General features: G+C 37.3%; 1 protein-coding gene across 1 annotated transcript in view; it reads left to right on the top strand.

Moving 5' to 3' along the window:
* CUTC (cutC copper transporter) overlaps positions 1 to 15,315 on the top strand; it is a 26,079-nt gene that overhangs the window by 7,375 nt on the left and 3,389 nt on the right. Inside the window, exons 4-6 of the mRNA XM_040623951.1 lie at positions 3,181 to 3,390; positions 4,331 to 4,366; positions 6,712 to 6,845. Coding sequence (XP_040479885.1) covers positions 3,181 to 3,390; positions 4,331 to 4,366; positions 6,712 to 6,845 — 380 coding nt within the window. The remainder of the gene's footprint in view (positions 1 to 3,180; positions 3,391 to 4,330; positions 4,367 to 6,711; positions 6,846 to 15,315) is intronic.

The following is a 15,315-nucleotide window of genomic DNA, read 5'->3' as shown; positions in this document are numbered from 1 at the left end:
TTTTTTTTTTTTTTTAAGTAGCCTCCATGTCCAGCGTGGAGCCCAACTTGAAGCTTAAACTCATGATTATGAGATCGAGACCTGAGCTGCGATCAAGAGTCAGACACTTAAACAGCCGAGCCACCCAGGCTCTTTTTATATTAATCTCCTTTTTCTCTTTGTTTCATTTTGCATGGATTCCATTGATTTGTTTTCAAGTTTACTAATCTTTTCTCGCAATGTCTAATCTGCTGTTAAACCCACCTAGTATATTTTTCATCTCACATATTGTAATTTTCATCTTTAGGAGTTTAATTTGAGTCTGTTATATCTCATATAGTGTTTCTGAACTCTTTTGAAGGTTTGGAATAAAGTTATAATAGTTGTTTTAATGACTTGGCTGCTAATTCTAACATCTATATCAGTTCTAGGTTGGTTTCATTTGATTGATTTATCACCTTGTGATGCATGTTATTTTCCTGCCTGATAATTTCTTATTGGTTGCCAGACATGAATTTTGGGTTATTGGGTCCTGGATATGTTTGTATTCCTATAAAAATTCTCAAGCAGTTGGGTTATTTGGAAACAGGTTATTCCTTTGGGTATTGTCTTTAAAATTTGTAAAACAGGTCTGGAACAGTGGTGTCTAGAGTTAATTATTCCTACTACTGAAGCAAAACCCTTCTGTGTACTCTATCCACTGCCCCATGAATCTTCAACTTTTTCTATCTGCCTTTTGGAAATCGGTATTATTTTTGGCCTGACAGGTGTGAATGAAAGGTACTATTTCTTTTTTTTTTTTTTTAAAGATTTATTTATTTATTCGATAGAGATAGAGACAGACAGCGAGAGAGGGAACACAAGCAGGGGGAGTGGGAGAGGAAGCAGCAGGCTCATAGCGGAGGAGCCTGATGTGGGGCTCGATCCCATAACGCCGGGATCACGCTCTGAGCCGAAGGCAGACGCCTAACCGCTGTGCCACTCAGGTGCCCCGAAAGGTACTATTTCTTTCTAATTCTTTTCAATGGATTTTTCTCTGGCCTTGTATGGTTTCCTTGCATATATGCACTCATTAGTACTGAGCTGAATATTGGAGGGAGATTCTCTGTAAATCTCCAAAATTCTCCTTCTCTCTTCCCTGATGCTCTTTCCTGGGAACTCTAGTCACTTGGTCTCCCTGGACCCTCAGATTTCTCTTCAACTCAGAATTCTCTGGCCTCCACCTGGGTTCCCCCTTTCTATGCTGCAGCCTAGAAAACCCTCAAAGTAGTAATTTGGGTCAATTATAGAGGTCACTTCATTTGTTTCCCATCTTTCAGGCATCATTGTTTTTTGTTGTGTGACACACAATCTCTTGCAAACCATTGTTTCATATATTTTTCATATTCATATGTGTTTTTTGCTTATTATAGGTGGGAGGGTAAATCCAGTCCCTGTTACTCTGTCTTGGTCAAAAGCAGAAGTCCCTGTATGAATTTTTGACTCTTCGATGTTATTCTAAGGTTGATGATAGCATTCTTAAGTATAAAGAGTTTATATAAGCAATAGCTCTTTGGAATCCTCTCACTAAAGGAGGGCATTCCCTGGCCATTCTGTGAAATCTCTAGAACATACCTAAATTTGACTGCAGTCTGTTTTTTGCAATAGCGATCATGATTCATTGCTTGGTATGGGACATATTGCTATCCCATGCAAAATTGGGGTTCTGTTAGCAAGGAGAAAGAAGTAAATCAATCATGCTTGTCACAGAACTTATACAGATGGTTCCCGATATATGATGGTTTGGCTTATGATTTTTTGAGTTTATGGTGGTACAAAAGTAATATGCATTCAGTAGAAGTTGTACTTTGAATTTTGAATTCTGATCCTTTCCTGGGCTAGCCATTTGTAGTATGATACTCTCATGATGCTGGGCAGCCACAGCTCCCAGTTAGCCATGCAATCACAAGAGTAAACAACTGATACACTTGCAACCATTCTGTACCAATGTAACCATTCTGTTTTTCACTTTCAACCGTGTATTCAATAAATTACATGAGATACTCAACACCATATTATAAAGTAGACTTTCCATTGGATGATTTTGCCCAACTGTAGGCTAATGTAAGTGTTCTGAGCATGTTTATGGTAGGCTAGGCTAGGCTGTAATGTTCAGTAGGTTAGATGTATTAAAGGCATTTTGACTTAGGATTTTTTCAGTTTAAGATGGGTTTATTGAGATGTAATTACAGTGTAAGTCACGGAAGATCTTTACTATTGAGGGTTTCTTTTTTTTTTTTAATCATATTTTTTTATTATGTTATGTTAGTCACCATACAGTACATCCCTGGTTTTTGATGTAAAGTTTGATGATTCATTAGTTGCGTATAATGGGTGTCATATGCAACTATTGAGGGTTTCTGGACTAGTGATAAATTGTGTCATTTAGGTATTTTTATTCATAGATCTCTACATAAAATCACAAACAAGTAGAACTTTGCTCTTTATTATATAACTCTTTCAAAAAAGGTTTTGATAAATTTCTTTGTTCATTAAAGGGTCATAAACTTTAGAACTATGTAACCATGTCTATAGTAGGTTCTAAATAGAGCTATAATCAATCAGAAAGGAAAAAATCAGATCTTATGGAATACACTGGCAGAATATTGAGCTTGTTAGTTATTACACCTTCAAACGTCCTATACCAGCAAAAGGATTTTCTTTAGTCAGCTTACAAGTGCTTTGAAAATGCAGTAAATTCCTTCTGTTTACTAAATTGCTCTTTTTTACCCTTGATTCTCTTATTACTTCTATTATATGAACATTTTTTTATTAATGTTGTCATTCCCTTTAGATCCTCCTTTCTCTGGTTTCCTCAGTCATTGCTTCCTTTTCTTGTAGAAGTGATACACAGGAGCAAATGTAAAAGGCTAATAAATTTTATTGACTTCCTTGAGCTGTTAGTTCACATTTGAATTTTATTTTTTTAAAGATTCTATTTATTTATTTGAGAGGGGGAGTATGTGAGAGAGAGCACGCAAGCAGGGGGAGCTGCAGACAGAGAGGAGAAGCATGCTCCCTGCTGAGCAGGGAGCCCGATGCAGGGCTGGATCCCAGGACCCTGAGATCATGATCTGAGCTGAAGGCAGATGCTTAACGGACTGAGCCACCCAGGCGCCCCTCACAGTTGAATTTTAATTAGTCTGCTCTCTATTCTTTTAGGTGTCCTTCAAGTAGTGAAGCAATGTGTCCAGATCCCAGTTTTTGTGATGATTCGGCCACGTGGCGGTGACTTTTTATATTCAGATCGTGAAGTTGAGGTGATGAAGGCTGACATTCGTCTTGCCAAGCTTTATGGTGCTGATGGTTTGGTATTTGGAGCATTGACTGAAGATGGAAACATTGACAAAGAGTTGTGCATGTCCCTTGTGGGTAAGAATTTATATCTGAGACCAAAAAGCCTCTAATGATGATTACATTTAATACTCCTGATATTGAAACTAACGTAACATTGTGTGTCACCTCAATTTTAAATAAAAGAAAGAAAAATGCAAGTTTTTCTGAAAACTGGCTTTTCAGTCACACCTGCAGGCACTTAAGCTAACCTACTTTAAGCAGTAGTTATCTAGATGTTTGGGGGCATAGTGTATGTGTGTTCTACTCCTATTGACTCCTAAGTTGAAGTTGTTATAGATCAAGTTCTGTTACTGTTCCTGGAAGGTTTAAGGGAAGTTTACCTTAATTCCTCTAATCACTGTATGAAAAACTTCAAAAGCTATTGCAGTTGGTGAGGATGGGGAGATGTGGAGAGGACAGAAGCATACTACTAATATTACTAGGCCAAAGTATTTCTTAAATATACTCAGGGGTAAAAGTAGTAGCTATAATGCTGCCTTTATAGTAACCAGATTGCATAATTTTTATTTGGTCTAGCTAAGGAGTGGATGGCCATTTTTTTTGGTATAAAAATCAGAGATAATGAGGGGGTGCCTGAGTGGCTCAGTCGTTAAGCGTCTGCCTTCGGCTCAGGGCGTGATCCCGGCATTCTGGGTTCGAGCCCCACATCAGGCTCCTCCGCTGGAAGCCTGCTTCTTCCTCTCCCACTCCCCCTGCTTGTGTTCCCTCTCTCTCTGGCTGTCTCTATCTCTGTCAAATAAATAAATAAAGTCTTTAAAAAAATCAGAGATAATGGAAACATAGGAATTCTGAATTTGGAAAGCTGCGATTTTATTATAAAATAATTAAAAATTCACTGTCTTTACTTCTTAGGAGAGGAAAATGTAAAAAAGTCCCATATAACATGGAAAATTCTGTGTATAGTAATCAGTGATGATCTCTTCGTTTATATTGTTGTTTGGCTTTCTTTTTATAGCTATATGCCGTCCTCTACCAGTCACTTTCCACCGTGGTGAGTCATTTCCATTTTAAAGTTCTATTAAATGGTGTCAGTTTTCTAATTTCACCAAATGCCATAACCTTTTTATGGAACAAACACAATACCAGAGTGTTATAGTGTTACCAGTTGTTTTCTTTATACTGACCTTGGGACTAACTGTTGTAAATTTAGAGATGCACAATTTGAAGCTTTGTTATGAAAAGTTGTTAAAAGTAAGTGGTGGTGGTAGTGGTAGTGGTGGGATATAATAGAGGGAGAGGTTAGGAATTGCCTACAAGTGTATTCAAGCAAGAATTTTGAGATTAATTTTTTTAAAGATTTTTTATTTTTAACTAATCTCTACACCCAGTGTGGGGCTTGAACTCTCAACCTCAGGATCAAGAGTCACAAGCTCTTCTGACGGAACCAGCCAGGTACCCCCTGAGATTCATTTTTATTAGATTGCCTTAGACCATATGCAACCACCAAAAACCACTGTGGCCAGTGAAATGAAATGTACTACCTGGCTTAAACCAGACAAGACCATTCCAGGAGCTAGTGGTGCAGCCAGCTTTCTCAAATGAATATTAGATTCATGGGCAGAGAGAGGGGTGGATATCTACATAAGAATTGGATACTATCAGGAAGGAGTAAAGAAGGAATAGATGGAGATAGTCAATGAAGAGATATTCACTGTTGCGCACAAAACTATATTACTGATGGTTTGTCTACATCAGAATGATTTCTAAAAAGTATCTGATAATTTCATGTAAAAAATGCCTCTTACCTATAAATCAGGTAGTTCTAATTTCTGTACACTTTTGTCAAACCTTGGCTGGTAAAATGTAGGAACAAGTGTCAGTTTTGCCTGAAGAGGGCGCTCTGTTATACATGAAAAGAGAAATGTCTTGTCATTTTTTTTTAACTTGATATATGCTTGAGAAATTGTTGAATGTGTTTCTGGCCTTTTGAATAAGCATTCAAAGATTAGGATAAGAGTGGGCACTGTCATTTGCATCTATTTATAGAAATTAGAGATAAAACATTTGTTATTCTTGTTTCTTTCTGAAATGAATAATACCACCAGAAGACTGTTTTCTTGACTTGCTGTTTAGCAATGCTTCTCATAAACTAGCAATAACTAAAAGATGTTAGAGTGTTTAAAATTCAGCACCTTGAGAGTGACCAAAAAGTATGAAAAGTAATTTAAATTAGTAAACATTTATCTGAAAAATATATAGTTTAAATTTTGGCATGCTAAATAGTTTAAAAAGTAAAGATGTCATGTAGGGTGTATTTTTCTCTGTTCTTAAACTAAGAAAATTGTTTCAAATTTCTTTTCCTTTAATACATTTAACATATTTTCATGTTTTCAAAGTTTTGCATTGTCCCGGGTTCTACATTTTTTTTCACTCGTGTATTTAATGAGATAGTATGATAGTTTCATCACCGGCGAGGCACTACTATAAGAAAGGAAAAGCCTCTGTGGTACATTTCGCTGTCTGCATACACTAAAGTGTAAAGTAAAGGGGTCAGGCACCTAATCCACCATGGATTAGAACTTCCAAATTAGGTAGCAGTGCTGAGAACCAAAGCAGAAGCAGTTTTTCTTTTTGAGGTTCCTAGTGCCACTTTCCTCTCTGAGGAGGAGAAAAGCCTCTTAGAAAATAGAATGGAATTGTAAGTCTAGATAGTCTGTTGTAAACAACTGTCCTTATACTATGAGCTTTAAGTATTTGGGGTAAATGGAATAGCATAGAATATTAGTTAATGATGTGAATGTGAACCAAGGCCTTTTTTAGAACTGGTGAGTATAATGTTTGTCTGAGGTCCAGTTTGTCTGAAGCCTTAGAACAGAGTTTTCCAAATTTGAGTCACTTGCTTATCACATTTACAGTTTTACCATATCTGAGTGCTACCTGTGAAAATTTATTTAATAATTTTCTTTAAATAAAGTCTTAAATGAATTTATTTTAAAGAGAAACTTTTATAACTCGCGAAAAATGGAAATGTTTCACTTCAAATCTGTGTTTAAGTAAATACATCTATTCAAATGGGTACCATCTAAAATGCTTCTACATACCACCATGGTATACAGACTGTGGTATGCCGGTAAACTAGTTCTCGGACAAAAAGAGCTCTGATACATAGTATTTGTTGATTTCTGTGGTTTAAATTCTCCCACCTTGACTGATTTCAAGCTGTCAGTGGATTAAAAATAATGCTTGCAAAAGCAAAACTCCTGAATATTTAATAATTGGCTTTGTCTTTGCCAGTACGAGCTAAGTCCAGCACACCACTGTGTGTATACTACATTTTGGAAAGCACTGTATTAGAGGATATCGGTACAAAATTCAAATCAATTTTATTTATTTCAGCCTTTGACATGGTTCATGATCCAATGGCAGCTCTAGAGACCCTCTTAACCTTGGGATTTGAACGAGTATTGACCAGTGGCTGTGACAGTTCAGCACTAGAAGGGCTACCCTTAATAAAGCGGCTCATAGATCAGGTATATATAATTTTTTTCCTTTCTTCCTAACTCTGCTGTGGTTGTTCCTGATATTCTGTTGTTCAGCTAGGTTAGGAAACTAAATATTACTGACTTAATAGTTCCCCTATACAGAAAAACAAGCAGATAGTAATATATTTATATAATTATTATTTCTTTCACATAAGTGTTAATTATTTTTTTAAAGATTTATTTATTTAGAGAGAGAGAGTGGGGGGGGGACAGAGGGAGAGGGAGAGAAAGTCTTAGCAGACTCTGCACTCAGCATGGTGCCAAACACAGGGTTTGATCTCAAGACCATGAGATCACAACCTGAACCGAAACCAAGAGTCGGAGCTTAACCTACTGTGCCACCAAAGCACCCTCTTTCACATGAGTGTTTTTAGTGGTTAAGGCTCTTGAGATCAAATTATAGACTATGCTTAAGAATTTAATCTAACTTGGATAACCACAGCAAACTTTACCTTTTCTCTGCTGTCAGCATTTCATAGTTTTTTTTTTATTATATTATGTTAGTCACCATACAGTACATCCCTGGTTTTTGATGTAAAGTTCGATGATTCATTAGTTGTGTATAACACCCAGTGCACCATGCAATACGTGCCCTCCTTACCACCCATCACCAGCCTATCCCATTCCTCCACCCCCCTCCCCTCTGAAGCCCTCAGTTTGTTTCTCAGAGTCCATAGTCTCTCATGCTTCATTCCCCCTTCTGATTACCCCCCCTTTCTTTATCCCTTTCTTCCCCTACCGATCTTCCTAGTTCTTATGTTCCATAGATGAGAGAAACCATATAATAATTGTCTTTCTCTGCTTGACTTATTTCACTTAGCATTATCTCCTCCAGTGCCGTCCATGTTGCAGCAAATGTTGAGAACTCGTTCTTTCTGATAGCTGAGTAATATTCCATTGTATATATGGACCACAACTTCTTAATCCAGTCATCTGTTGAAGGGCATCTCGGCTCCTTCCACGATTTAGCTATTGTGGACAAAGCTGCTATGAACATTGGGGTGCATATGGCACTTCTCTTCACTACGTCTGTATCTTTGGGGTAAATACCCAGTAGTGCAATGGCTGGATCATAGGGTAGCTCAATTTTTTAACTTTTTAAGGGATCTCCACACTGTTTTCCAGAGTGGTTGTACCAACTTGCATTCCCACCAACAATGTAGGAGGGATCCCCTTTCTCCACGTCCTCTCCAACAATTGTTGTTTCTTGCCTTGTCAATTTTTGCCATTCTAACTGGCGTAAGGTGGTATCTTAGTGTGGTTTTGATTTGAATTTCCCTGATGGCTAATACATTTCATAGTTTTAAGCCACATCATCTCACTGTCAGCCTATGTATACTCAGGGGATCCCATATAAAATTTGAAATAATTATCGTTTGGAAGTGAATTCTAAGACAAAATTATATTCTTCTTTAATCTCTCCCTATCTGTCAAGATAGGAGGAAATACATTTTTCTCTTGTATGAATTTCCAAGATGAGTTAGCATCATTTGTAGAATAGTATAAAGCTGACTTTGTACTTGTGTTACATCTGTTTTTCTGACACCAGTCCAGAACCATTCTAAGTTCGTGAGTATGGATTTAGTGAGACAAGAGAATTCTGGATTTAAGACTCAGACACTTATTTGCTGTGTCATGTTGAGTAGATTATTAAGCCTCTGTTTCCTTGTGTGTGCAATTGAGATAAGTTTATTCCTCCCTTTATGAGGTTCTGATGATTGGCAGAGATAAGATAGTAAGAGCTTCAGCACAGTGCTTGACGTATAATAGATCTTACTACATTACTATTACTGCTGTTACTAATATTTTTTAGTGCTCCTGTGTAGAAATCTGATATGTTTACTTTCCTATAGCCATGAAAATAATTTTCAGAAATTTCATCTAAGGATCTGATGTGACTTTGCTAGTCTGGAACTTAATGATTTTGTAAATATTTATTAAGTATGTATTAGCTGCAGGGCATTTGTACTATGGTAATGACCACTCTGTGTGTGTGTGTGTGTGTGTGTGTGTGTGTGTGTGTGTGTTTAGTCACTGCCCTTACAGTTTGGTGTACAACAGTCACTTTTAATAGAATAGGCAATTCTAATAGCATGCTATGAAAAAAAGTACTAAGTGGTGCCTGGCTTGGCTCAGTCTGTAAAGCATGAGACTCTTTTTTTTTTTTTTTTTTTTTAAAGATTTTATTTATTTATTCGACAGAGAGAGAGACAGCCAGCAAGAGAGGGAACACAAGCAGGGGAGTGGGAGAGGAAGAAGCAAGCTCATAGTGGAGGAGCCTGATGTGGGGCTTGATCCCATAACACCAGGATCACGCCCTGAGCCGAAGGCAGACGCTTAACCGCTGTGCCACCCAGGCGCCCCAAGCAGGAGACTCTTGATCTCGGAGTCATGAGAGAGGAATTAACCCCAGATTTGGGCATGGGGTTAGCAGTAGTCAGCTGTCCAGAGGAAGAGACATTACACACACTGCAATGTCTTACTCATTTGAGTGATGATTAAGAGTTCCCTATGTAGGGGTGCCTGGGTGGCACAGCGGTTGAGCGTCTGCCTTCAGCTCAGGCGTGATCCCGGCGTTATGGGATCGAGCCCCACATCAGGCTCCTCCGCTGGGAGCCTGCTTCTTCCTCTCCCACTCCCCCTGCTTGTGTTCCCTCTCTCGCTGGCTGTCTCTACCTCTGTCAAATAAATAAATAAAATCTTTAAAAAAAAAAAAAAAAAGTTCCCTATGTAAAAGCGGGTAGGGAGGGTGGTGAATGCTTCATGCAGAAGAAATAGTATATACAAAGGCCAGGAAACAAAAGTAAGCATAACTTACTAAGAAACTGAAGAAACCAGAATATTGGATATGAAGAGAAGAAAGCTGTCCAGAGCCTTGAAAACTGTTGAAGAGTTTGGATTTTATCCTTGGGTCTGTAGGGAAATCTGGAGGGTTTTAAAATAGAAGACTTGATGAATCAGGTTTTCATTTTAAAATTGTTAATCGCTATGGAGGAGACAATAAGGTAGATATAATGCCATAGTCTTGTCTTGCATTTCATAATCACTGTGCTGTGTATGTGATTTGTAGTTTAATCATTGGTTGGCAGGAAGCACTGGATTAAATATTCTCATACACTAACTTTACTTCTTTTTTATAAAATAAAAATTGCATGTATTTAGGGTGTATGGGATATTTTGATATTGGTATATATAGTGAAATGCTTACAGTCAGGCTAATTAACATATCCATCTCCTCATATAGTTATCGTTCATTGTATATTTATGTATGGTGAGAGCACCCAAAATATTATTCTCTTAGCAAATTTTCAGTATTCACTGCAATATTATTAACTATAGTTATGTTGTATATTAGATCTGTAGATTTATTCATCCTGCATAATTACAACTTTGTATCCTTTGACCAATACCTACCCATCTTCCCCACCTCCTCACCCCTGATAGCAGTGTTCTACTCTATGTTTCTATGTATTTGACTTTTTTAGATTCCACATATAAGTGAGATCATGCCAACTTTACTTTTTGAAGCCATTACCTAACCTAGAGGTTAAAGCATAAGTTTTGGGATTAGAAAGATCTGTGTTTAAATCCTGGCTTTGCCACTTATTAACAGTAACTCTGGGCAAATTACCTAACCATCCTAAACTTCAGTTTCTTCATCTACAAAGTTAACATATTAACAGCACCTACCTCCTAGAATAGTTGTGGACTGCTTCAGATAACAGCACAAAGTCTGATACTTCGGAAGTGCTTTATATTGTTAAATCACTTTGATAGCTTTAGGTGAGCATGTAGTTCTCAATAATTTTTTATGGAAACAGCCCCTTCCCCAAAGTGGGAGAATTAGTTTAATTTGTCCATGTTTTGGAAAGCTTTCACTTGGAAGAAAGAGTTAAATGTGACTTTTTTTTCCCTCCTAAAATCATTTCAGCATTCTGGATAGTAATATTTTGTATTATGGATGCTTTGCTTTATAGCACATTTGAGAATACTAAATGGTCTTGTTCTACTTACTTCTCTGAACAATTATTAAATTCTATGAGATAGCCCCTTCCCCCTTTTACTCTCTATTTCATTACCTTGCTTTATTGTTTTTTCATTGTACATATTGCTACCTGAAATTTTATTATATAAATATGCCTATCTGTTGTCTACTTTCCATGAACATGTAAGCTTCATGACAGTAGGAATGTTCTCTTATTTACCATGTCAGGGAGGAAAGACTATTTCTCTGCCTTCTTAGGTTTTGTGTTTGAGGGCCTGTGAAGTAAACTGACAAAACACAGATTAGTGAGAGGAAAAACAGATTTTAATTACGTATGTATATGTATTGGAGTTCATAAAGATATGTAACTCAGAGGTGCTTAGAATTTGGGTCTTATATACCATCTTAATAGGTGAAGAAGGTGGGGGAGAAGGGCACTTAGGAATTTAGAAGAGGAAGAAGACAGAGCATTTATGAGGTGGGAGGGAAAGACTCTTTGGAAAGATAAATAGATGGACCCTACTGAGAATAAATTGAAGATATGATAGTTTTGAGACAATGTCTGTTTGGATGTGGTGCTAATGAGTTGCTCCCAGAGGGGATTTTTGACAACTGAATTCCTTTTTTTTTTTTTTTTTTAAGATTTTATTTTTTTATTTGACAGAGAGACAGCCAGCGAGAGAGGGAACACAAGCAGGGGGAGTGGGAGAGGAAGAAGCAGGCTCCCAGCGGAGGAGCCTGATGTGGGGCTCGATCCCGGAACTCTGGGATCATGCCCTGAGCCGAAGGCAGACGCTTAATGACTGAGCCATCCAGGCACCCCAGACAACTGAGTTCTTTTTGAGTTCTTTTGGGAGGCTCTACTTTTAGGGCAGATAAGGAATTTCAGGAACTCAAATGCTTTCAGCTCAAAATAATTTTTATGACACAGTGGCATATTCTGGGTCCTTTCAGCCACAATGTTCTCTATATCCAGCCCTCCAACCACAATATTCTCTGTACCCAGAACAGTGCTTGATAACGTGGTAGGCACTTAATAAATATTTGTTGGATGGATGGATGAGTGAGTAAAGTGACACCGATAAACACTTTCATGATGATAGATCGGTTTGACAGGGTTTAAGAAAATGATCAGAAGGAAGTTCTCTGAAAAATCTACAAAATGGCAGTCTACTGATTTTTTTCTATGGAAAAAGAAACTAATCTTTTTTGGTAACTTTGGAGCTACCTTTCCAAAATGACATATAATTCAGCTGTCATGAAAAATTGTGATTTTTCAGTGACAAATGTGCCAGAAGTTGGACATTGAGGTCACTTTTGATTATTTTAATGAGTCCCTGTTACTTAAATACTAGTCTGGGGGTTCTAATTTCCACATTATAGAGTATGAGTTGTTGCCTCAGATCTACAAAAGAGATTTTTTTGACACCTTAAGGTATTGTAATGTGCAACTAATTTATCAGTCTCTATTTCCTTTTTTGTACCAGCATATAATTTTTTAACTAAAAAATTTGGAATGCTTTTCACAAGATAACTTTTATAATATATCCAACTCTCTGGAGCTGTTCTAGAGTATGTTGCTATTGTGTAAAGATCCTCAAAAATCATAATGAATGCTTAACTTTACACTGCTAGTTACTTAGAGCTCATTAAAGTATCTGTAACTTGTCTGAAAAGTATGGGAAAGGCTGTTTTTCCCTCTACTCGTGATCATCTCTATCATCTTCCCTACTTTTATTACCTTTCCTTTTTACTGTCTTAATGCCCTCATTGCTTTTGAGAGTTTCTGCTTCTCCTCCCTTCTTTGCATTTGTTATTCCTGGTGTTAACTAATTTTTACTTTACTCCATTCTTTTGGTTTCTCTTCTCTTCTGTCCTCTCATATCCTCTTTTTCCTTTCCTTTTCTGCCCTTCTTTTCACATTGGACATGCTACCTCCTTTTCTCTTCTCCCCATTTTCCTCTCCCCACACTAAGCCAATCTTTTTGTTTTCTTATTTGTCCTAACTGGACATGATATAGAACTAAATATTCTCAACATTAATTGTATTTTTTGAATATATTAGTCAAATGTTTCATTTTTTGTGTGGAAAAAGAAAGTATGTGCGATTCTTTATTGAATTTTTTATAGTTCAGTAGCACCCAATAGAAGAAAGATTATGTACCCAACCCTGAGAGCATAAACTACATAGTTGAGACAAATGTCTTGGAATTGTTTTGAGGGGTAGAATTGGCTGATCCGGTATTAAAGACTCATCTCAAGAATCACACATGAAAAAATTCAATTTCTATATAGTTTAAATAGTTTCATTCCAAAAATTAGCGAGCCTGACATAATATGTAATTTTTTTAAATTTAAATTTTAATTAGTGAACATACAGTGCAATATTGGTTTCTGGAGTAGAATTCAGTGATTCATCACTTACATACAATACCCAGTGCTCATCACAAGTGCCCTTTTTAATACCCATCACCCATCTAGCCCATCCCCCACCTACCTCTATCCATCAGCCCTCAGTTTGTTCTCTATTGTTAAGGGTCCCTTATGGCTTATTTCCTTCTCTCCTTTTTTTCTTTTCCCCCTTCCCATATGTTCATCTGTTTTCTTTCTTAAATTCCACATGTGAGTGAGATCATATGGTATTTGTCTTTCTCTAATTGACTTATTTCACTTAGCATAATACACTAACTCCATCATGTCATTGCAAATGGCATGATTTCTTTTTTGACAGCTGAGTAATATTCCATCGTGTATATAAACCACATCTTCTTTATCCATTCATCACTTGATGGACCTTTGGGCTCTCTCCATAGTTTGGCTATTGTTGATAATGCTGCTATAAACATCGGGGTGCATGTACACCTTTATATCTGTATTTTTGTATCCTTTGGGTAAATACCTAGTAGTGCAATTGCTGGATCATAGTTTTTTTTTTTTTAAGATTTTATTTATTTATTCGACAGAGAGAGACAGCCAGCGAGAGAGGGAACACAAGCAGGGGGAGTGGGAGAGGAAGAAGCGGGCTCATAGCGGAAGAGCCTGATGTGGGACTCGATCCCGTAACGCCGGGATCACGCCCTGAGCCGAAGGCAGACTCTTAACCGGTGTGCCACCCAGGCGCCCCAGGATAATTCTATTTTTAACTTTTTGAGGAACCTCCAAACTGTTCTCCAGAGTGCCTGTACCAGTTTGCATTCCCACCAAGAGGTTTCCCCCTTCTCCACATCCTTGCCAACACCTGTTGTTTCTTGTGTTGTTAATTTTAGCCATTCTGACATGTATGAGGCAGTATCTCCTTGTGGTTTTGATTTATATTTCCCTGATGATGAGTGATGTTGAGCATCTTTTCATGTGCCTGGTAGCCATCTGGATGTCTTTGGCAAAGTGTCTATTCATGTCTTCTCTGCCCATTTCTTAAATGGGTTATTTGTTTTTGGGGTGTTGAGTCTGATATGTTCTTTAGAGATTTTGGATACTAATCCTTCATGAGATATGTTGTTTCGAATATTTTCTCCTATTCCACAGGCTGCCTTTTAGTTTTGTTGACTATTTCCTTTGCTGTGCAGAAGCTTTTTATCTTGATAAAGTACCAGTTGTTCATTTTTGCTTTTGTTTCCCTTGCCTCCAGTGATGTGTCTAGTAAGAAGTTGCTGTGGCCAAGGTTGAAGAGGTTTGTGCCTGTGTTCTCTTGTAGGATTTTGATGGTTTCCCATCTCACATTTAGGTCTTTCATCCATTTTGAATTTATTTTTGTGTATGGTGTAAGAAAGTGGTCCAGTTTCATTCTTCTGCATGTTACTGTCCAGTTTTTCCAACACCATTTGTTGAAGAGACTATCTTTTTTCCATTGGATAATCTTTCCTTCTTTGTTGAGGATTAGTTGACCGTATAGTTGCAGGTCCATTTCTGGGTTTTCTGTTCTATTCCATTGATCTGTTGGGCTTTGTGCCAGTACTATATCATGTCAGTGACTGCAGCTTTGTAATGTAGCTTGAAATCTGGAATCGTGATGCCTCTAGTTTTTTCCTTTTCTGGAATTTCTTTGGCTATTTATGGTCTTTTGTGGCTCCATACAAATTTTAGGATTGGTTGTTCTAGCTCTGTGAAAAATGCTGGTGCATAATGTGTAATGTTTATTCTGTCATCACTACCTACCTGCTACTAGTAGTTCCACTAAATTTGCATTTGGGTGATATCCTTTTGACTTTCAGTGATACTGAGCATATCCCCAAAACTTATTTAGGAAATGTAATGAACATTCGAATACAAGTAAGGAAATTTCAATACCTATCATCCAGAATTATCAGAAATTAATCCGTATAGTCTAATTTTATACCTAAAATCCAGTTAAATGGACTTACGGCTTTGTTTAACTGATATAATAAGCTGGGGAATTTAGTTAAGGATATAAGATTAAAGTAGATTGTTTTTTTCCCAGTAATTTACTGTTATACTGTGCTCTTTTTTTCCTGC

The sequence above is a fragment of the Ursus maritimus genome, unplaced genomic scaffold (assembly GCF_017311325.1).
Source record: "Ursus maritimus isolate PB19 unplaced genomic scaffold, ASM1731132v1 scaffold_7, whole genome shotgun sequence".
In the NCBI taxonomy this organism is placed as follows: Eukaryota; Metazoa; Chordata; class Mammalia; order Carnivora; family Ursidae; genus Ursus; species Ursus maritimus.
This window is presented reverse-complemented; position numbering and strand designations above follow the sequence as displayed.